Genomic DNA, 26,383 nt, shown 5'->3' with positions numbered 1-26,383 from the left:
GTGAGAAAAACACAGAGGGTATTTATATCGTACGTACATTTGTATTATTATCTAAAATAAAGGAACAAAGTGAGTCGTAAAATAATACAGTAATGTATTAAACATATTTTTCCTACAAGTATCTACATCAAAGTCTTTAAGCATGATGTATTAGTATGATAAAACCCCGTGGGAAAACTCAGTGCGAAAAATAAGAAAAGACACTTTTTGTCAAATTCTCACAGTTTTACTACGCCTAGGGCAAATTGCATTCGAAGCGCAGGTAACGCTGCGTGACGACGAAATCGGTCGTTTCCCCTCAAAGGTCGAGAACTTAAAACTGTTTGAAAAACACAAAAACGGTACAAAGCGTGATTAGGCAAATATAAATAAATATTTGTCAAAAAAATGGTAGCAATGACCGCTCTCGTTATAGATTGACCTTATCTTAAGTGAAATTTCAGCTGTTTTAAAGATACGACACTGTGGCACTACTGTGACATTTAAATCATAATATCATAAATACATCAGAATCGATTTTTTCTGTCAATATACTTTTGATTAAAAATAAATAATAAAATTAAAATACATGTAGATATATATACAATAAATATGCTATGAAAATGGCATTAATTTCTTAACTTGATTCGCAGCATCATTGTATTATACATGCAGTGTGTATGTATTATATATAAAGCTGTGTCAATTGCTAATAACATCAAGCGCGAGGCTCATTCAGTGATAACATAACATCAAGAACAATGTACAGAACAGTTCTTTATTTATTTATAAATACGTTACCGAAAGATTAGGTTATCGGAAATTATTATTGAGAGAAATTAATTTAAATACATTGAAGTTAACAATACATATGGACGTGGCAATTTAATTTATTAAAGAAGGTACTGTTTACTGTAGAAGGTCCAATCTGCTGCATCCTTAACTCTGAGGTAATTTAAATATATAAAAAAAAAACAACTCACCAAACAAAAAGCCTAACAATATAATAAAATTCTCAACGCTAAACTATTGCGTAATAATTGGAATATATTATAGAGCTAGCACGTCCACTCGTAAGCACCAAAAAATACCCTTCTGTACTATAGGATCTCCGATAGACAATGCGTCTGTTTTGCGTAAAAACCGCTATTATCATTTTCCGTTCAAGCTTCGTTGGGCGAATCCGTATCTGTGATTAAATCAAATGATTTGAGACGAGACAGTCAAAGACGATTCGAGATAGCAGATGGTCGGAGACAAGCTCAGACAGTCAGATGACATTAGCGACAGAGGACAGCATCCGAGATAAATCGAGAGAGACCCAAATCCACATGAGAGACATCAACACATCGTCCAGAAAACATCGCGACAATAATCCCAGTTTCTCCATCGGTACTTAGTGAACGGAATACAATTTAACACTATTTCTGTACGGTGTTAAATTTTACTTAATAAAAATAAAAATACAGCGTCTATTTTGACACCCGTCAGCCTCAAAATACAAAACATAATTATTGAATGTTATGGATGAGATTGATGAAGGCGCAACCGGTCGTCGTCTTCCCGTCGTAAACAACTAAATAATATGTTGCTCTCGTCCCACTACGTCAATGTTGCCAGCTTTTGGTCAAATAAATCCACTCCCCCACAATTGAAAAATATCTAAAGATGAAACGTTATTTTTATTTTTTTATTTTTTTTTAGATTAAATTAAGACCATCGTGGCCTAACAGGTTACCCCAATGCGCCACGATGGTCGAAAACAAATTTTAAATTTATAAAACATAAAAAAACGTATATATACATAAATATAACAATACTTAAACATGACAAAAAATTATAAAATATCAAAATTAAATGATACAAACTGGATCAGATCCTCGTAGCTAACATTAAATAGGTCAATATGTAATGCCAGCGTATTAGGGAGCCGGATAGGCGAGTCAGCAAGTGCGGATGTCCTAGCCCTAACGGCCATCAAAAGAGGTCGCGATCGTGATTCTCGAAAATGTTCCGGAACCCAAAACTGGAATTCCTCGAGAATAGCTGGATTGTCGACAGCACCTTTTAGTAATTTAAAAAAATGCTTAGCGACATACAGCTCTCTGCGAGAACTCAGCGAATCGTATCCCAACACTCCTAAAAGAAAGGCGCTTGGATATAAGTACGGATAATAACCAAATGTCCTTTTGTAAAGGTATCTTAAATACCTTTTTTGAATTTTTTCCACTAAAAGGGAATATTTGGCTATTCGGGGATTCCAAATTATAGATCCCGATTCAAGAATGGTACGAACTAATGTGTCATAGAGGATGCGAATATCTGATGGATCGTCAAAGTGAAAGGCATTCCTCATAACAAAGCCGAGCATCTTGGAAGATTTATCATAGACGTCTTGTATGTGTAGAGAGAACCTCCATTTGCTCTCGAAAGTGATTCCGAGATCTTTAGTGGAAGTTTCTCTAGTCAAAATGTTACCACCGAGATGGTAGAAATAAGCTGATGGCGAACGGGATCGAGAAAATGGCACAGTATGGCACTTTCCGACACTAAAGGGCAGACGGTTAATGGAAGCCCATCTCCACAGAGAGTCTAAATCACTTTGTAGAGAGAAGGAGTCCACAACAGATCAAATGCATTTATATAATTTTAAATCATCTGCGTACAGAAGAAGACTTGAATTTTTAATTGCTGTATTTATGTCATTAATAAATAACACAAAAAGCAGAGGTCCCAGATTGGATCCTTGAGGAACCCCCGAAGGGGTAAAATATTCTTTTGACAATCGGCCACCATAGGTTACAAACTGTCTACGATTGCTTAAATAACTCGAGAATAACCGAGTTAAATTATCCGAGCAACCGAGGTTCGACAATTTTTTCAATTTTTTTAATTTTTTTTATAAATGTATTATTTTAGTCTATTGCAAAGTAAAATATTTTTATTTTATGAACATACTAAATATGTTTTATTTTATGAACATATTAATATTATTGCACTGATTATTATATTATATAATAAATCTAACATTACAACTTGACAGGCGTACGCCAAATTAGTTGCAATAAATATTTAATATTTTAATTGAGAATGAAACAAGTCTAAAATCAGACGCTTACTTAAAATACTTTAATTTGAACATTTTATATGGTTCTGAATATGTTTTTATTAATAGTATTTACTAATATTTTTTTATTTCATTATTTTGTTTTAATACAAAACTTTTTGTGATAAAAACTAATTTTACCTGCTGTTTTGCTTGGCCCCCGAAATGTTTGCAAAATAAAAAAATGTCCGTGCTCTAAAATAAATTGGACAGCGCTCAAGCGCGACTTATTTATCAAATCTAATTATTCACATATTAAAATTATAATATATTTAATTAGAAATATTCTCTCAAACACAATAGAACTTTGAAGATATCAGGGCTCAATCCGACTTTGATTTATAAGTCGGCAAGTAGGTTAGATTTGAAACGATGTTGTATGAAGATGGAGAAATGTATAAGGTAACATATTGTTTAAATGGTAAAACATTGCGCTATTAAGCACGAACAATTTTAACAGAGAAATATTCAGTATCATGATCAAGAATAATATATGCATAAAAAATGATTTCGTGCTAAATATGTAATGTTTTTCTAGATGTATCGCTGTACATTAATGATTAGTTTATATTTGACTAATTGCTGATTAAATATATAGTAAAAAGAAGCGCGATAATAAATTATATTTTTAGATAAATATATTCCAATTATGGAGATGAATCTCGAGATTGATTTGATGTTCTTACTAATTGGCCACAATTATACAAACATCTTCTCAGTCAAATTGTTGACAGTATATTACGCCTCCTATTGTTTTCCCTTTGCAATTTGTTTGTTTTCACTCGTATAGTAAATTTCGTAAAGCAACATCACGAAATTGTAGCAATTTGATTACGTTTTTGATTAACGTATTTTTCAATTTACGAAATGAATGATAAAGTTATTAGTCACAATCGCAGCTATAATTATATATTTCAGTCGTGGAAAAATTAAGAAAAGCGGCAATAAAAAAATTGCGTTATTTATGATACGTTTATAATTATTATTTTTTAGTGTTATAATCATCTATCCCAGACACTATTTTTTTTAAATATTAATGATATATACTTATTGAATGTATTAAGAAAGCACATAGGCGACCTAAATTAACTATTTAATCTGGCAACTGATAACTGCTTGACCAGTCAATCGCATAATATTTGTTGTCTGAATGCGGTGAACGTGATATACGCAATATTGGCCTATAAAAGTACATATAGATACAATAAACCTCTTTCTATACCAGTATTACAAATTAATGCAACTATGAAGTAGCCATTTTGTGCAATATTCGCACAATTGACTGCCTCATTGAACAATCAAAAAAATATATAATATTACAAAATTGTAATAAAACGTGTTCCGTTAGTCTTGATGGCACTACAACTAAACCATCGACCGTGATATATTGTTATACCACAATATGAAAAATATATATGACGACAGATATAATATGAATGACCGAATTAGTAGAATAATTTTATTGCAAATCGTATGTGGGACAGAGATGATATCGCCATTGTTGCAATATACAATAAAAATAAGCTTATTAATCCAAAAAGGGATATATGTATATACAATAATATGTAACAAGAACTTGTGATCTATAATACCATAATTTGTATAACTAGTGTATTTAATTTAATATGATAGAACAACTTTCGATAATCGTCAGTTTAAGAAGACGATTAATTTTATTACTATATATTTTAATGGATTTATTACTCTAGTGACCTATATTGCTTATTCATAAACATATTATGACCACTAACTACCAGTTATTTAAAAATTAAATCAAGCCACTGTCAGATATACCAATGAAGATCAAAATACTAAGTGAGTTTGCTTACACCTACAGTTTCACATTTACTTCACGTCCATAAGATGATGCTAGATATACAAATATATATATGTAAATATATATATATATATACATACACTATTTTCTATTTACTTTTTATTTATTTATTTAGCTTAATAGCTAATCTTTACATCAAACAACTTTAAGTATATAAACATATATAAAAATATACAATAGAAAATAAAAATATACACTAATAAGACTTAATATTATAATTTATTTCTATATGTACGAAGGTGTTTTTTAATTCCATTTATGAAACCCGGTATATTTTTGCTTTTTCTGATTATTCTTGGAACACTATTATATAAATCAAAACCTCCGTACATAAGTCCCCTAGCCTTACTCGTTTTCTTATACTTATCTATCTTTAAATTTTCTTTATTTCTAGTATTATATTTATGTACATCTCTTTTTTTTAATAAATACTTATTAAAATATTCTGGTAACATATTATTTTCTAACTTATATATAAATATTAAAACATTCATACTCAATATTTCTTGAACATTCAACCAATCTAATCTATCAATCATACTTTTACAACTAGTTAATCTATTTTTATTTAAGATTACTCTCATTGCCCTATTTTGTAATTTTTGCAACATTTGCTTATCTAATTTATTTAACATATTTAATAGTGTTGCACAATAATTAAAATGGGGCAATATTATACTATTGTAAATTATTTTTTTTGTATTTATACTTAATATATTTCTTAATCTAGATAATAAACCTATTTTTCTACTAATTTTTTTTAATATGTAATTACAATGTTCTTTAAAATTTAATTTTGTATCAACAATTACTCCTAAATATTTTATATTATCCACTATTTCTATACTAGAGTTATTTATTACTATTTTGGTACTATCATCTAACACATTTTTATAATTAATAAACATACATTTAGTTTTATTCTCATTTAATTTAAGTACATTATTCTTTCACCATATTTCTAATATACTTAATTCATTATTTAAATTATTTACAATTTCTTTAATGTTATCACCTATGCAATACATTAATGTGTCATCCGCAAATAGATGAATTTTACATTTTTTCACGTTATTAACTATATCATTAATATACAAAACAAATAACAATGGTCTCAATTTAGACCCTTGTGGTACTCCAAGAGACACTAATTTCTCTTCAGAATATACATAATTTATTTTAACTTTTTGTTTTCTTTTATGTAAGTAAATAATAAACCATCTTAAAACTATATCACTTATACCTATACTCTCCAATTTCTTTAACATTATTTTTCTGTCTATTGTTTCGAAGGCTCTCTTGAAATCCAAGAAAACTGCTCCAATGATTTTGTTTGTATCCTTATATTTGATAAACCATAATTTTATTTATTGAATCAGTAAATATTCAAGTACATACATTAAAAGTCAATCGACGATTTAGCTTATCATTAAATAGAGGCTCACTGTAGTTTTGTTCAGTTTCGTGTTTTCCAAGAAATATGGAAAATGATAGATTGGCGTAACATATACAAACAATCTATTTTCTCTTACTTACTATTCATCTAATAGCAATTAAGTACCATGATATCATTTTATGTACAGCCAGCGCGTATTTGGAGCAATCGTATGCAAATACATGAAAATCTTTTATTACGCAATCGAAAAACAGTGGTATCTCTTCGTCTAATTTGGTGTGTTTTAAGAGAAATTATAATTTCAGTTCTCTTTGGCACACTTTCACCACCGACCGCACTATTTGTCACTTTCTTTGCTATGCCGACAAAATGAGATTTCCTTTCATAACTTCATATTATCGATGAAAAACAAATCAGTCGCAGCAATTCGCAATGTCGTTAATTAGTCAAAACCGTTTTCTTTTGCGACGATTACGTATGCAAATAAGTTGACTTTTCTTCGATTCGAGTATGCGAGCTTGACGACCTCATTTTCACGACGCTTTTGTATACACAATGCGTTTTAAGCTTATGTAACAGCGCAATTTTCCTGTCTTGTCTTTTGTGCCAACAAATTCAAATCAATTTGAGATAACAACAAAGAATTGTTAAGCTTCTGGGCAATTTTCAATTCTTAACTAAAAAAAATCCACTCAATTAACAACGAACTATACGACCTCAAAAGTATTTCCTGTCAAAATCAAGAAACATAATGAGGGGATATCGACTTGTAGAACTAATTAATAATACACAAAAAAGCCATAAAATCGATTAAAAATACGATAACAATGAAGTGTCAGCGTGTGCAATCAATTCAAGGGAACCATTTTTTTTAATATTGAATCAATTATGCCAGCTTATAAAGAACGGAAATTTAATATAAAGGCGCTTATGACATGACCCCAGGAAATAATTTGACCTTAAATTTCGGTACGGTATATAGGCAAGCATAATAGCTACGTTCAGACATTATATTGTAAAATGAAAGAAATCGCAAGGCGTAACGCGTTTAACTCAAACGTTCAAAGTCAACCGGAAAAGATAATGCTCTTATGTAATGCATTGATCCTTCAGTTAATCATAATTTAACTGTGTGTAGGTCAAATTAGTATAATATTACTGTCAGTGAATATACGCTACTTAACGAATTTTTTTATGAAATGTAGCTACATAAAATATAAAAATTTTAGACCTATTTCGTAAAAAGTTAAAGTGGACTTTAGAGATATCTTAATAGTATTATATTGTAATAAAAATAGAAAATATTAAGAAATTGAAGTTTAAGTATACATTTTACATAATATACATAATAAAATAGTATCATATCTCGATACTTCTTTGAATGTTTGATAGCTATTCCAAAATTGTTTGCATAATATAATGTTTTAGATATTAAATTGAGATGAAAAGGCAACAATCTCATAATAACACGTACACTAACAGTAATTAAAATACTTGTTAAAAAATGATACAACATGGTTACCAAGCCGTAACATTTCCGGAATATTTAAGATGGAAGAAATAAATAAAGATTTGTATTACAATGTTTCTAATAAATGTTAGTTAGGGAAAAAATATGAATCAAGATGATCAAAAATATAGACTTTATACTTAATTTTCTCTTTATGTATCTATGGATTCGAAGTAAATAGTCAAAATATATTAATAATCGATACTTTAAATACGATAGAAAATATTTTATACTGAAAATAAGATCAATCTGTCAATTATAAAGAGCTTCTTATAAATGAACCTACGACTTCGAGTAAGCGACCACACTGTCGCAAATTTCATATGCTGACGGCGGCTTCTATCACGTACAGCCGGCATATTTGCGCGCGATCGAAAAAAGTGCCAAATAGTCGCAATGTTTAAATTGTCATAATATTAAAATTACGCTACTGATAATTATAAAAGTTTGTGTGGGCACTCACCAATACAATATCAATGAAAACTTTTCGGTCGTAAATATTCAATTTACGCAAAATCTTTGTCGGTTTTTGCAAAATGCCATAAAGCATACAAATGATACTTCAGAATACGAACACCACATCTGTGACTATCCTAGAATTTGTCGCCATCGATTCTAAATAAGAATTCGTTATGGTGTGACATTTATATAAACCGATCTAGGAAAATACATAAGATTTTTTTTTACAAAATCAAGTACCACTAATTATTTTATTTTATAAGAAACAAAATATAATAACGATATCTGATAGAAGAATATACTATCAAAAATATATTTAATCCCTTTTGGTGCCCTAAAATATTCAAAGATGTCAGTAAGAGTCTGTTGAAGTCCCCGATAAGCATGTGGTATTATAACTTGACCACGATGCAGCGCTCGACATGCGTGTTAACCACAGGACGCCTACGCGCATACTGAAATTGAACCGAGTTACTCGTTCTATCTCAGTTTGCGAAACACCATATCATTATCTATCTCACTCTCGTCACTTAACACGCGAGAGAGCGAAAGGGGAAGTATCTCACCGCTTGCGCTCGAAAGAGCAGGTTCCTTTGACTCGGAAAAAATACCGACAATGTTTGGAAGTGCTCGAAGCTGGCAAAGTCGACTGAATTACCCTCTACTTTACGTCCCGTTCTCGGTAACCTCGGACAACTTCCGAGAGATTTTAGAGCAGGCAGAACCAAACTCGACCGAAGTAACCCACTATATTCTCCGTCCTTGGCCAACATTGGCCAACTTCCAGAGAGTGTAGTGCAGGCATAACATTTATTTGTTTTTGATCTTCTCGCTGATATTTTTTTTTTAACTATTACCAGACTTCCTATGCATATAAAATTGTTACCACACAAAAATTCTTAAACCCCCAAAATTAGGTTTAAAGAAAGGTTTACGTAACTTGCTTCTATTATAAAGTATAATTCGATGATATCATAATCTAGATTTCACTGATATCATGACCTTGCAAAATCCATTAGATTACATTCATGTGTTACGCATTTCTGTTCGGATATGACAGAACCACGATTCGAACAAGAGACCTGTTAAATATGGCACTGACCGGCGTGAATTCGGATTATTCACATGGCCAGTAAATATAAACAATGTTCCACCATGTTCGTCGGCGAAGGTCGCACACCATTGTGTTGTTTCATGGAGTTCAATTCCAACCATCGGGTGTTATAATTGCAATATTGGTACTTGTAAACGACCCGGATTATACGCAAATGAGACCTCACGGAGAAAAACAGACAATGAGCTATATGAGAACTTAGATTATGAATACATGTGTTTTGATGGACGTCATTGAGATTATGTATATCATTTTAATAAAAAAATACAATTTAGAAGGTCTAAATATGGTGGCATAACGTCTCTGATTATTATTATTTTATAAATATTGTATTAAACGAGTTTTTGTACTAATAGACACAAAGTGGGAGTTTTAAAGAACGCATCCTGCGTGCAAAAGCTTCCTTTGTAGTCTGCTGGATAACATAATCGTTTTAGACTATTTAATTGGCGCTTTCTTGATGTACCGTGTGAAACGGCTGTTAACCCAAGAGGCATTAGATATATAAATTTTCCGGTTCATGATTTTATTTGTGTTTCCTGTCTAGGTCAACTTTTGCACGTCGTTAGTGGTTTTAGTTGTATAAAAAATTTAGTTAAAAATTTTTTTTTTAAGTAGTTTAGTAGCTCTAAAATATTCATTCAATTTAAATAGGGCAGCGTTTATATATTTTCATATACTTTTTTACTATATTTTCTTCAAAATAAATCAACATATTCTCGATTATTCGGGCTAATGCTGGGGGAAAAGGGCACGGATCGTTTGAATCGCGATTAAACCACTCCTCGATGGACATTTTCAAAGCATTTTAAATTATCCAATAATCTGCCTATTTAAGACATAATATCACTTACCTCAGTCTCTTCAGAAACTAATACATCTATTTCCACGTTAGGAGTTCGATCGAAGTGTGACTGTATAGCATCCAAAGCTATTATTTTTTCCAGAAATTATTTTCCTCGGCAAGAACTTGGTCCATGGATTGACATAAGCTTGCAATATTAGGCGGTACAAAATCTGCAATCATAAAACCGTCATTTATTTTTAATATACTTTCAATTATGTATGAAATAGCATTATTTATTAGCACTGCTTCTGTGGCAGCCCTTTACATTTAAAAAAAATCTCACTTTAGGAATCTACTGGTTTTAAATTCCTCTTGAATGAATGAGCTCATTTTGATAATGATAATCAATAAAAAAAAAAAATTCAGTCCCTTCAAAGGATCTAGATATTTTTGCTTTTCCTATCACCAAAAACAAGCACAGATAATTTGCAAACCAGATAATACGCACACGGATAATCGAGAGTACTCTATATATGTGTACGATCATTTATTTTAAAAAAGAGGTAAGTGTTTTATAACGAAAAATACTTAAATACATTCAGCCATAATGGTAAAAATATTACTGATTATTAGACATATAATAAACTCTCAATTTAATTTAGAAAGTCTATACAATTATTATACCTGCTAATGAGATCATATATTAAGTGCTTTAAAGCCTAGATTTTATAACTAGTTATCATATCTAAATATATGTTTAATATATTTATATATAAACATTATTATATTTATTTATGTGTAATATTTGGATAGGATCATTTTTTATAAAATTAAACAATGTTTTGACAATTTACTAACATTTGGGATTATAATATATACAAATAATATTTTTCATTGGTAATACATATAGAAAATTTTATGCTAATTGATACTGCGTTTATGTTGTCTCAGTGATTTTTATATTAATTTACGTATTATATTCAAAGCATGCCACTAATATGCCAAGCCAAATACCAGGCGCGTACGGTGAGATACATTCCTTTTCGGAACGCATTTAACTACGCCCTTATTTCTCACTCACTCCCGTCACTTAACACGCGAGCGAGCGAAAGGAAATGTATCTCACCATACGCGCCTGCGTATCTCACATACGCGTGTGAAAAAAAACGCGAGTTTTTTTAACTGATCTGAACAATCCATATATGTATTATATATAATATTTCATGATTATTTTTAATGAATATTAATTACAATACGTTATCTTTATAACAGTATAAATAAAATATTTGTTCTTTATGATTTTCATCTTTGGTTTCAACATTTTTTCTATAATTTAAAAAAAAAAATGCTAATAAAAATCTTATAATTATCAGAAAAGAACTAATGAAATAATGAATATGAATTTTTACTAAAGCTAAAAGCGTCAGTGTCAGATAATAAAAATGATAAATGTGCAGTATTAAAAAAATGCAAAAAAATATATATATTATTTTCTAGCATTTCTTATTAAATATCTTATAAAAAAAGTTGTGAAAGGAAAAATAAAACTAAATGAAAAATTGGCGTTTTATGTAAAAATTACTAACAACTTTTTTTTTGACGTGCAAAATAACTTGATTTTCAAAACATTATCTTTAATTGTTAAAGAAATTGAGTAAACTACAAGGAAAGTACGTTATACAAAAAAATAAAAAAAACTGGTAAACAAAATTACATCTGAGCAACAACTATTTCGAAAAATGACTTTTCATTTATTAGTCAATGCAAGTTATTTAGTATCAAATTCAATTTCTAATAAAAAATATTAAAAAAGAAGAAAAATGTCTTGAAAGCGTAGCATAAATAATTTGTCCTAAAATCTTACTCCATAGCTTTGGATGAAAATACAGATATTACAGATATAGTTCAACTTATTTTGAGGTATTGACAACGAATTTAATATTACCGAATTATTCTCTAAAGTTTTTCACAGATTTGTACGAAGCAGAAAAGGCAAGATTAGTAAGATTTCGCTTAACCATTATATGTTTAAAATTGTCACTGAAACTAGTGGACGATGATGTAAAAAAAGATCGATAACTTCCACTTCATATTAGCACCTAATTGTATATGAACTACCTCATTAACTAAACAAATTAAATAAAAATCAAAAGTATTAAATTAATTTTAATTTCAAGTTTATGAATATACAATTTATTATACCGTAATGAGATAGTTAAGTCATTAACTCAAAAGGAAAACCTGCAGTTAAATTGGAAAATGTTTGATTTAACATTTCTAATGGATTTTAATGAACTGAACATACATCTCCACGATGAAAATCAGAATAAATTTAATGTTTCTGACAATTAGAACAGTAACTTAAATCACTTTGAAACACTGTCATAATAAAGCTACTTAAACAGCATAGGAGTGTTTATTTTAAAATTTCAGAAAACAGCAACTTGTAATTAGTAACTGCATAATGGAAAATACCATGCATCTTACGAATACAACCTGTTTATTACTACTTTTTTTTAATGTACGTTTATTTTTTCTCGTATGAAGCAAACAAAAAATTAGATGGGCATCTTTAAAATACTCTTAACATCGCTACATCCTTTATCAAACCAGAAATTGATCTACTGATATTGATAAAACAAGCTCAGTATTCACATTAAGAATAACATGTTATTGTTTTTTGATCTAAGAAGTAAGACAGTTATCGACCCATATGATAATATGTGCAACACTATAGACAAAAATAAATATTACCCCTGCCTTGGATTCAATCCAGATGTCTAAAAAATGCATAATATTTATATATAAGATGTAACTGATAATAATAATTATATTTTACGATATTATCTCAGTGATTATAAATAAAGATAATATCTAAATACAAACTCATACATAAAAATTTAAATAATATGAAATAATTCAACGTCAAATATGACCTGACCTTCCTCATTCAAGAATCCACATTGTTTTATTCTCAAATCTCCCTCGTCTCGACTAAAATGTAGCATGATCTATTAAGAAACGGATTATAACCATTAAAGCACTTGCTAAGTACTAAAAAAATATTACGACACGATTGTAATCGGACCTATTAATTTTCCTAACAAATAGCGATTTCAAGGATAATATGTATAAATTGTGCAACGCTGAAAAATTTAATTTGATAACATCAATCGTTGTATTGCAAGATGCGGATATGTAACAATATATTTTCACGCTTTAATATAAGTGCATATTAAATTAATTGATAAATAATAATTAAATGTAAATTAATTGCACGTTATTGTACGGTTTTAACTATATTTTAAAAATCTCTTTATACCAACAGATTCAGTGTTAAAAAACTACTAAACCGAATCATTTCCCCATACAAACATTCGAGTCGCCAGCCTCAGTGAATGAGGAAAGGATTATGTATTTTATTATTCAGGGTCTATTGGAGATATATATGAATACAAAACCTTACAGACAATACATTTTGCATTTCACTGCGTGTTTTCAGAAATCTATTGAAAAATATTCTACGCTTTTAGCGACAAAAATTCGCAATGCAAATTTTATTTCGATCTTTTATATTCATATGTGTTGGATGATTTGGCTATTTTTTTATGAGCTGTGCCATGAAATCAATTATTTATTTTAATAAATATAAATGTCAGTAAAAAACCAAATATAAAAGTAGTATATTAAACTCGTTAAATTAAACGTTTGGTGATTGGAAAAAAAATCCTAGTTCAGTAAGGGGACTGAAATGAAAAATCTTTCTATTGATGATTATAATATAACAGAAAAGGAGTGAGAATGGATAGATATTAAAACCAAAAGAAGTGAGAGATTTTGATTAAATATTAATATTTTTCAGTATCATATCATAATAATTATTAAATAAAAATAATACTCCTTTAAAGACATTAAGAAATTTATCTCGTTTAGTAATGACAAATGTATGACAATATATCATATTTATCAAATGGGGCAGCAATTTATTAGCAAAGTACTCGTTATGTATAAGAAATTTATATTTTTATCAATATTTTTTATAATTTGCATATTCATCTCGATATTTAAATATCACTTGGCCCAATTCTCAGACTCAATACTACCTTATAATAAATTATATATTCTAAATACTAAAAAATCATTCAAATCATGCAGATTTTACACATGTCGTGACTATCAATGAACGCTAATTTATATAACTAATACTGTTTAATCACGCTGATACGTTACGCTATCGTGACTAATTAATTAAAACTGACACTAACAATTATATTTTTGTTAGAAAAATATTACCAATTAATCAAAACGTTCTAAGCAATTTGATTGTTTTTTACTAATATTGAAAACATTCCCACAATTGTAAAATTCTCCTAAGATATAAAATCGTGATAAGGTCACGAAATAAAAGTAAGATGCTATGGAATCCGATTTGCGCTAATTATCTGTTGAATAGACAAATTAACATACCGAAGAAGAATTCTGTAGAGATGTTGTTGAAGTTAATTCATGGAGAATTTGCATATACAAGAGCCAGTTCAATGTTCTATGCAACTCGAGCGGTTCCTTGCCCTTGCGTAGCTAAACGCAAACCGGTCTTTCTATAATGATGATGATTTGCCATAATTATTGATATTTTATCCAGGTTCAAGTACAAATGCTTAGCATTTTCTATTCCGTGTACTTGGATAAAAATGTTATATAGTTATATTATGTTCAATTTGCATGCATATATGCGGCGGAACTTTAAGATTAATTAATTATAAGAGAGAAAGTATTGTAATTAAAAAAAAAGTGTTAAAAGCACTTACGTTTTATACAAACATTTTTTTACTATGAAAATATTTTTTACCAAAATTTTAACAAAATTAATTTGCATGTCAATTTTTCAATGCTTTTTTAATACATTATTGTAAATCTACAGTATGCGAATGACTCAAAGCGTTTCTTTGTGAAACAATACTTCAATAAAATAATCTGTTTTTATTAAATGTAAATTATTTATAACATAATTTTAAGTAACTAATAACTTCAGCAGTTTTTTTAAATTGATAATTTGATTATTAATAAAATTATGTTATGAAAATCGAACATATTTTAAGTTATAAACCCTATAATTTACCAATCCGCTATTATAGTTATATCATCAATAAAGATTCACATACACACGTTATAAAAAAAATTTAAAATAATAGATCAAGTGTTAAATGCAAAATTTAAATCAATACAAAGTTAATTTTAACATTATTTGCATTAACGCTTTGAGCGGTATCGCCGTATATGTACGGCGGTCGATATTTCGCTGCTTTGAGGTACCCCAGATAGTTATATATTTACATATATAACTAAAAAAAAAAAAATTAAAAATATTATATTTATATAATATTTTTTTATAAATTAAATAGTACGTAAATGAACATACCAAAATATATGTTACATTAATTTTATATGAAAATATTGAGAGCCTCTGAATTGATATAAAAAAATCCACAGAAGTCAAAAAATATGTATATTAAATTAACGAAATTTAGTATTGGGGAAATGTTAAAATAAATTATTTAAATATACTTATACAAAAAAGTAGTAAAATCAATCAAAGCTGAGAAACATTGATTTTTATTTATGTTACTATAAATAACAACAAAAAAAATTATGGAAAAATACGTATAAATAACACACTTCCATATGTATACTAATAAATAACGTATGTGTTTAAATTAATTCAAAGAAATGAAAAAATAACACCAGCCATTGAGAAGGTTCACATCTACACAATATTAACTCGGAAATACGAGTAATTTCCTAAATTTTGGCAATAAAAAAGTGTAACATAATTAATCGCGAGCAGTCGCTGAGAGACTGAGAGAGTACGTAATCTGCGCCGCATCGCTTGGCACTCCATCTGGCTATTGGAGCTGTTTGGCTATGCGGCCGTTACAAAAATTAATATAAATGTTGATAATATTTTAAATATTTTACTAGTACTAGATTTTTGTTAAATAAGAGCCTTATATTTTTTATCAAAAAAAAATATTTGGATTTTGCAACGCCGCAAAAGTTTTTTTAAAAAACCATTATTAATGCAGCAGCACATCGAAGAAAAATAACTACCTGCGGTGATATAATACACATAGACTACATTGATATGATATATATATAGACTTTTTATATCTACTTGAGTTGAAATAAAATAATACACAACTGTATTTTTAGAGCTGAGCGTTTTTTTTGTGATTTAAAAAAATATTCCAAATATAAACAAATATTCTAATAAATAATAATTAAAAAACAGAAAAATATGTTTAGTATTCAAACATTCGAAATATCAGATTTTAGTTTCCTACTACTTAAATAAATAATCAGAAAATAAATAGGCAATAATATTAAAGCAATATTTTAATAAATACAACATTATTATTTTCACACATCATAATTATTAGGCGCATCTTAAACAACCTGTTTTTTTTTAATTATGAGGGATTATAACTAAACTAATATTTTTTTAATTCAATTTACTTCATTTTTTATATGTAAATAATAAGGAAAACTACTTTTGTGTATTATTCGTTCATTTTTTCAACTTTAAAATAATATTATTTAACATACATTTCTGAAAAATACAATGCCTTCCTTGTATTATAATTATGTGATTATATTTTAAGCACAATAATTTTTATGTGATATCATATAATGGCATTTTTTACTAAAACATCTAGAAACATTGCTGTAGCGATTAGGAGGTAAACCAAATTTTATTTTGCTTCCCGTAAATAAAAATGCGAACAAAACGATCCATTGTTAAGTGTGCAATTAGGCATATATAAATAATTCATAGTACCAATGTACAGCATCTCCGGTTCTTTTTGTTTAGATTTTTTCTCACATCCTTACTGCATTTCAATCCACTTATATAACTTAACTTTATAAAAAATATACACTAATAACAACAATTTGCACAAATTATGATAATTGACGTACGTTTCCAAGATTCAGTAAATATCATACAATGATCGAAAATTATTTTATCTTTACTGCTGATCTCTAAGCAACAATAATAATAAAATAGAAAAAAAAACATATGAATTCTATTTATAAAAAAGCTTTTCTTCTTTGATATAGTTTCTCTTCTTTGTGATACTAAGTAATTGTCTGTAGAGTTAAAGACCAGCACGAGCAGTGCTACAAATCATTAATTGTAAAGTCGTTTAAATTTCTATTGTAACTGAAAAATCGATTTGCCCACTTTTTTATAGCTTTTCTATGACACATTAATTAACAATCGCGAAGACGAATGTCTTATCAAATCTGCTAAAAATTAATTCAATCTCATGAAAATGAATAATTTCTGTTCCTCTCCAAGACATTCTAACAGGAAGAACGTTCATCACATCCACAATGCAACGTTATCAATCTAAACAATCTTTCATCCGCGAATAAATTTCACTCTAGTTTGCCATCAGACTCATGTACATTGAATTTTGTCCCATTAAATAACAAATAACAGTTCTTCCGAGACATTTTCGAGCCCTTTGTTAAAAATAATCATATCATAAAAACAACTTCGCTATAAATCTGTCGATGCGTTTCCCATGAAACTGTGATTTTGTAACACGTCTAGTCAGTTCTCACAGTTGAATATCCAAAATGAAAAAAACAGTCCCCGGTCCTATTGAATTGCGTACAAATCAAACAATGACATGGCAATATGCAAAAATAACATTTCCTGTCAAAATCTTCCGTTGGTCGTAGTCGCCTGTTAAAATAAATCTGAACTATAACATATATTTTATTTTATTATTATATTTTTACAGCTCACAGCTGATATATTGAGGAGAGAGCTGACTTCTAGTGAATGGTCTCATATAATCGGAAACGACAATGATGGTGAGTGATTATTATTATTATTTAATTAATTATATCAACAAGAGCGACACTTTAACTGTGGATTTAATACCGGAAAGTCAGCTTTAAAAAACATATGTTTAATCTAGAGAGACAAAAAAGTATATAAGTTTGGCTCAGTTCACGGATATGTACCAAAAAAAATAGAAATCTACTCTGGTAAATAGATCGACCTACTATTTATTTAAACGCGACAATATTTATAATTCGATGAATCTATAATGTTTCAGTATATTTTTTATATTATACTAACTGTGTCACCCGGCATCGCCTGGGGCGAACTTAGAATGCCTAAGATAAATAAAAAATATGTATCGAAATGCACATTTGAAACACATTAGAGTTTGATAAATATCTTTGATATTTATTTCAATTATAAATGACTTTCTTAGCAAAGGTGAAATTAAAAAAGTAATTTGTATTAAGAAACCTATTATTGAATTATTTAAGTACATACCTAGACAATATTTTTTAATCAAGTGTCCAGTAGAATGTTTCGTAAAAAAAAAACATGACAACAATGTACCATTAGCGTGTTTTAATATGACAGAAAAACTGAAGTAGAACGCGAGTGTAAATATGACAAACAAACTTATAAAAAATAAAATAAAATATTGATACAGACCTTTCTAGTAATTTCTAATAATAAGAAAAATAACATCCGCCTCATATTCGTAATATTTTCCAAAAAAAAAACATAATTTAAACCACACTATTACGTTAACCGCACTTTATTTACTTTTAAATAGTTACATTGACACATGATATCGAATAATTCTATATTTTAAACTATTTAATATAAAGAATTTTATTTATGCAATAATTAAACCATATCTAAATTTATTTTGATCTATCATACAATATAACTTATTTGTATTAATTAGTTTTTCTTTATTGCATAAATAGTTTTTAGATTTAAAAGTCTTTTACCGTTTCTATTTGAATAATATATAAATTAACTTTTACCAGTAGCTCTAAAAAGTGCAAATCACTCACCCAAGTCATTGCCAAAGTTTCAGGTTTAAATCAAGAAACTCTCAAACCGAAACCAATGTCAAAATTTACGGTTATTAGCCACGACAATTCACGTACAATTTATCACGAGGCAAATTGTCCAGGCCAGTAATTTTGCTTAGGTTAAGTGCAACTCTTTTGTAATCAAATATAACGACTCTGCAATAGAGATTCTAAAAAAATCATCATCACCAATGCCACGTTTTTATCTATCATACAAACATTCTTTGTTACTCAAAACTCAGATGGTATCTTATCAAGCAAAATTTACCAATCAATTTAGTAGGTAAACTCACGTGCAGTTGCGGAAATTCACACGTTTCATGTGAACGTTGCACATGCATCCATCTGAAATCATTAACACTAACTAAATAAAATGTGGCATTTAATTTATATCTCTAATAGAATAAATAATATACTACTTTCATCTCGATCATCTATAATATAATAAGATTTTCTTTAGTTCATTTGTGTTGCCAGGACTTTACTGTTTGTATATGATATATTTACTGTTTAAACGTAATCAATTTCAGTGACTGGAAATAAAAAATCGTAACCCATTCAAATACTTTACCAGTTTTATTTTAAATCAATGTAGAATTTTTAAATTGTATTTTTAAATGTATTGACATCAATGCTTTGGGTATTTTCTAAATCTTTTAGTATGTCTAGATAACAAAACATAAGGTCCACATTGAGCTTTCTTGTAATTATATTTTCAAAATATATAATATTTGTTGTAGAAATAACCATGCCTTCAGAATTGTCACGTTTTTAGTAACCAGGTATTTTTTTAATATTGGAAACATCTACACTAATATATTTTCTCGAGAATTTCTCAAAGGATTTCAAAATCAAAAACTCTTATTTCTCAAGAAATTTGTTGATTTCTCAAAAATTTTCAGAACCTATTTTTGTTAAAAATTAAATTCATACGAATATTTGTAAATGTTTTACAACCGCTGCATAAAAAAGGTGGGTCCATGCCAGATGTTTGAATATTTAAAAGCTTTTAATATAGGCTAAAGTATTTGAATACCAAAAAATGTTTTGCTTTAGTAATCTATAAAATACATTAATATTCAGATAAGATGAAACTTATGTGCTGCACGCCTTTATTCAATTTGCTTTTATAATATTCAATTTATTTTATTCCTTTATTTTTGTGACTTTGTAGTCACAAAATAAAGTGCAAAATTTAAGTTTTATAAATCTCAATCTAATACGAGTCAAAGGGACCGAAGTCGGAGCTGCTCTTTCGAGCGCGAGCGGTGAGATACTTCCCCTTTTGCTCTCTCGCGTGTTAAGTGACGAGAGTGAGAGAGATAATGATATGGTGTTTCGCAAACTGAGATAGAACGAGTAACTCGGTTCAATTTCAGTATGCGCGTATGCGTCCTATGGTTAACACGCACGTCGAGCGCTGCATCGTGGTCAAGTTATAATACCACATGCTTATCGGGGACTTCAACAGACTCTTACTGACATCTTTGAATATTTTAGGGCACCAAAAGGGATTAATTATATTTTTGATTGTATATTCTTCTAACAGATAACGTTATCATATTTTTTTTCATATAAAATTAAATAATTATTGGTACTTGATTTTGCTAAAAAAAGTCGTTTCAAATATCCTTATGTTTTTTCCTAGATCGGTTTATACAAATGTCACACCATAACGAATTCTTATTTAGAATCGATGGCGAAAAATTCGAGGATAGTCACAGATGTGGTGTTCGTATGCTGAAATATAATTTTTATGCTTTATGGCATTTTGCAAAAGCCGACTAAGATTTTGCGTAAATTGAATATTTACGACTGAAAAGTTTTCACTGATATTGTATTAGTGAGTGCTCACACAAACTTTTATAATTATCAGTAACATAATTTTAATAATATGACAATTTAAAAATTGCGATTATTTGGCACATTTTTTGATTGCGCTGTACGTGACAGAAGCCGCCGTCCGGACGGCATATTAAATTTGCGACAGTGTGGTCGCTTACTCGAAATCGTAGCTCTCGACCGACTTCAGTTGTAACTTTTCAGTTTGGACAACTTCCAGAGAGTGTAGTGTAGGCATAACAGTGCAGTGATATAAAAGATAGTTAGTACTGAGGAGAAATATTTTATGTTAAAAATATTGAATTAACTAATAAAATAAACCTAGCATAAGTAAGAAGGAGAACCAACTCCAACACCTCTACTGTAAAAAAAACTAAGGAACTTAACAATTTATTTATTTAACATAATATTATTTTCAGGTGCAATTGATATACAATTAAATGTAAGTGTATAATATAAACTATTTCCTTAATTACGTGAATGTATATTTTTTATCGTTACGTTTTTGAGAACGCTATCTGTGTTTGGATAGAGAAAAAGTTGGCAAAAACCTCCTATTGAAATTATTATCATTACTTATAAATAAGATACGAGCTACTCATTCTGCGCTACGCTGTTACTATTTTTGACACAGGCGAAAAATGATACATTTCAAAACAAGCACGCGTCAGTCAAGAAAGATACAAGATATACATCAGGATAACAATAACGAAAAGAGGTTTCTCTAACGTTTCTGCGCACAGTGGTTTAAAACAACACCAACACTAGTCCGAAAAGCGCAAGGATAGCATAACTGACAGGAGAATTATCGTGACAGAGAATTTGAACGGGCTCGTTTGCTTTCGAAATATGCTAGGAGATCGCGTTTGCGAACGCGATAAATCAGGACCGCATAATTAAAAGTGGTAGCTAACGGTGACGTATAATATCTAGTATATTATACGTCACCATCCAGGCGTCGTTGTACACAAGTTTCGGAGAGTAAAATCTAGCTTAGTTACGAAATGCTGGTCAACTCACGCATTTACTAGGTCTATTGTTAATTTATGTGGAGCACTCGATGTAACGGTTATTCGTCATATAAATTATATATTTATTATATTTGTATGCGTTATATTATCACGATATAAGTTAATCTGTTAAAACCATATTTATTTTATATTTAGTACAGATTTTAAACTTCAGTAAAAATATACACATAATATAAATTTAACATTGAATTCTCATATTCAAAGATATATGTATGTATGTATACTCTAGCTAGAGTTTGAATAGATCGAAGACAGCATGGCGTTTATGTTAACGAAGACAGTATAATATTTGGGCACTAAGATACATATGAAGGAAAAGTGGTACATGCTTGCAGACGCCAGATAAGGAAATAAACTTCGCATAGAATAAAGCTTTCTTTTTAATTTCTTTATTTATTTAAAATAAAGTAAGACTATCGTGACCTAGGTTAACCAATGCGTCACGAGTAAAAAACAATTTTTAAGCATTAATTGGGTTTTAATGTTACATATGTTACAAACTGTCTACAATCACTTAAATAACTCAGGAATATTTGAGTTAGAATATATGTTTTGGGAATATTCACATTCCGGAGATTTCGCAGAAATTTTTTTGTAATAAAATCAAAATTGTAGTATATTGTATTTTAATTTTTAAATATACTTTAAAATCTAGACTATTATTTGCTATTTATTTTTAACTGTAACTTTGTGTACCAATATATAAAATATAATTATTGTAATAACTAGTCTAAAATGCGAGAATGTAAACAATTCACAAACATTTTGGAAGGTTTAGAAATCATATTTAAAAAAAATATACATTTCATCATTCCCAATTGGCATATAATATGACAATTCAATGACCTAATAATTCACAGTAATTTTGATTAATTCTTTCTTTTTATTCAACTTCGAGTTCACATCCACATTTTGAGATTAAATAGACTGTTGCAATATTTATTTAAGCAACTAAATATTTTAATTATTAAATAATATGTTAAATTCGCCTGTACGAGAAATGAGAATTAAGATTTAATTTTTATTCATACAAAATGTCAAGCATTTCGACAACAGCGCTACCACCCCTACCTTTGGATCAGGATAGCATAATTGCAATAGGAATACGGTGTTGACCCGTTTTCACTGCTTCTCGTCTGTGTGCAATCGCTACAGTAGTAGCGAGTCACTTTTGTGGCGGATTAACGTATTACCAAGGTGTCAGAATCGCGAGGAGATCGCGGTAACGATTTCGAAGTGACGCAAGCGTATGTGCTTGTATGCAAACTTGTGTGCCCGTGCATCGCTTCTGTAGCGTCATTCTAAAAATTGCTATTTATAATTTGAAGATAACGAGTGTTTCTGCTCGAGAATTTCTCGACAAATTTAATTTTGATTTCTTATTTCTCGAGAAATTATATCTACTATAAAATTTGAAATTAAATAATTTATACGTTTACTTACAATATGATGATAGTGATACCAATGATAAATTATCGCAATATGTAAATGTGAATTACGAATACAACAGTTATTTTAAAACTAAATCGATCACAGATGACCGAATATAAAAAATCAATTGTATTCGGAAAATTGTTGGCGAATCATCCAATTATAAATAGTATCTTACAAAAATAAGTAAAATATAATTTTTGATTGCAAGACAATATGGAATTTATTGTAAAAAATGACAAAGATTCGTGGGAATATAATGATTGGTTTAATAAAGCAAATTGTTTTATATATGTATATGTACGTATATGTTTATGACGAATTCATTAAAATCGCTGAAAATTCAGTTATCAAACTATTTAGGTTACACACATCATTAGATTAAAGCTATAAGTTATTTTTTACTGCATTGGAATCAAACACATATTATTCTGTGCATAGACAGATTTTCAATATATTTTTTTAATCCCCCGTTGTAACGTAATAGGTGTGAGCCCAATGCATTTCAACGGAAGAAACACAATCGACTATATCAACCGGGCTTCTGAAAATCAGCGACTACTTTATTAAATATAGACTATAATTACTTACAATCGATAAACGTAACTTTGCAGTCGGAGCCGGATTTTAATAATAGCGCATTTTTATGAATACAATTTTGAGTCTGCTGCGGAACCCGAACGCACGGCCTCTAAACTATCCGTCCAGCGTCTTAGATTAAATAAATTGTAGTTTTGCGGTCCTTCTAGACTAAAATCCACAAGAAAAAATATAAAATGGTAATGCTTGTTTAGTTGTACTTTTTCAATTATAGAAAAAAATATTATATATTTTTTTTCGGGCTTTAGTATTAGTATTTTTTTTCATTATTTTGAAATCCTCTAAAATATACATTTTATGTATATTAAGTCGCGTTTGACCTATTATTGATAGTAGAAAGCTTTTAGTACTTTTCAGAACACAAAATTATCATTCTCCTTTAACCAGACTCACAGCTATATGAGGAATTACGTTGAAGTACATATTAATATTTATTAATAATTCTGACAATTTCCCTGATAAAAATTTTGATAAAATGTTTTCAAATCCATTATTATTTTTAAATAATTCTGTTAATTTCCTTGATCTACTTGAAATGGTATGCAATATAAAAATAAGAAAAATGTTTTTTATATTTTTCATTAATTCATAAGAATTCTCAGGAAAATATATACAGGCAGTCCTCAACTTTCGAACGTTCAACTTTCGCACAATTCGCTATTTCGCACATTTAAAAAAAAACATTTTTTTTAAATATCATTTTTTTTTAAAAAACGTTTTGATAACGGTGAATCTTTTGCTTCAATCGGACGTTCGTATGATACAAACAGGTCTGCGATATGTTCAATTTTGCAAAATAAAAATATAATTAAAGAATACGTTCAAAATTGTGGAAAATAAAGATATATTTCCACAATCTTTAATGATATGTTTCCAAAAAAACACAGCAAAAAAAAACATGGATGAAATGGAAAATCTTTGTCATCGTAGATCGATGACCAACATCAAAAAGATGTCCCTTTGAGTATTTCAATTTCAAGTAAAAGCTCTTAGTTTGCACAAGGATTGGAAAGATAGATTAAAAAATATTTTAACACGGTTTTTCAAGCAAGTAACGGTTGGTTTTACAATTTTAAAATGAGGTATTCTTTTCATAATATTAAATTTACTAGAGAATCGGCTGATGCGGATAAAGATGCTGCCAAATAATTTATTTCCTAATTATCCAAAATTATTGAAAATGTAGAATATTCCTCTAGCCAAATATTTACTGTAGATGAGACAGGTTTATTTTGGAAGACTCTTTAACAATGAAAAATATGAATGAAGCCTTCACGCACCTTGACAAATTTTTTAATATTATGGAAGATTGTGATCCCAATGGAGAACGCATATCTCAAGTGCATGGGGCGATCAATAAAAACATAGCATGTTATAAAATACTATATGAAGAAAAGAAAAAGAATAGTGGAAAACAGTTAACTCTTGATAACTTTTCATAGGAAGCACCCGCAAACCCCACTTAAACGTGTCTCTTAAACATCTTATATTTACTTGATAAATAAATATTTTAAAATACACACAATTTCAATTTTTTTACTTTCCTCGACTTTCGTACATTCAACATTCGCACACATTTTCAAGAACCAATTATGTGCGAAAGTCGAGGGCCGCCTGTATATATACAATATATTGTTACTTAGCTTTTGAGATATGCGGGCTTGCGTTTGCCGACGTTTTGACCACTGATATTGGGGTCATCGTCTTGTGCAGGGGTCGGCAATTGTCGGTCGGTTTGATGATTTTAAGTGACCCATTAGAGTTCTGCAAATAGTATTTTGTGTTTTTTTAATATATGTACATGTCCCAGATTACGTGTTACAATGTTACGACCAGACCACATATATCGTTGTTAGGACCAAAAATATTCACTGACCCGATGGTCTTCTTAATAGTTACATCTAAAAAAAATTTGACCTATAGCCTAAAAAGTTTGCCGAGACCTGGTCTAGTCACTAAACCGGGCCTCGGCAACCTTTTTTGGCTACAAGTCAACATTTTTTAGATGTAACTATTAAGAAGATAATTCGGGTCAGTAAATATTTTTGGTCCTAACAACCATATATGTGGTCTGATCGTAACGTTGTAACACCTAATCCGGCACATGTACATACATATTGTAAAATCTAGTGCATAATTTTGACCTTATCTAAGCCGCTGCAGACTTTTCAGCTACATCGTCTTTAATTAGATATTATCTTTTAATATTTTTTGTTTGTTTGTTGCTAAGAGAACAACAAGTGCACTAATTTTCAAACTAGTTTGTGTAAATAAATTTATATTTGTATGATTTTTGTTAAAATTTAATTCAGTATGGTTTAAAACAGGTAACCCAGTATTTGAAATTGCTTTAAAAACTTTAAAAATATATAAAA

The 26,383-nt window shown here is 29.2% G+C and overlaps 1 protein-coding gene across 2 annotated transcripts in view; it reads left to right on the top strand.

Annotated features, from left to right (window-relative positions):
* stl (ADAMTS metallopeptidase stall) overlaps nt 1-26,383 on the top strand; it is a 137,338-nt gene that overhangs the window by 103,441 nt on the left and 7,514 nt on the right. For both annotated transcript variants that reach the window (XM_088191736.1, XM_088191735.1), the window contains exon 2: nt 17,997-18,069. Coding sequence is in view for 1 of the 2 variants with exons in the window: in XM_088191735.1 (XP_088047861.1) it covers nt 17,997-18,069 (73 nt within the window). In the remaining variant the exon portion in view is untranslated. The remainder of the gene's footprint in view (nt 1-17,996; nt 18,070-26,383) is intronic.

Source organism: Plectrocnemia conspersa, unplaced genomic scaffold, assembly GCF_051122295.1.
Source record: "Plectrocnemia conspersa isolate PC_06_02 unplaced genomic scaffold, ASM5112229v1 ptg000009l, whole genome shotgun sequence".
In the NCBI taxonomy this organism is placed as follows: domain Eukaryota; kingdom Metazoa; phylum Arthropoda; class Insecta; order Trichoptera; family Polycentropodidae; genus Plectrocnemia; species Plectrocnemia conspersa.
Note: the sequence above shows the minus strand (reverse complement) of the source record. Positions and strands in the feature narration are given on the sequence as shown.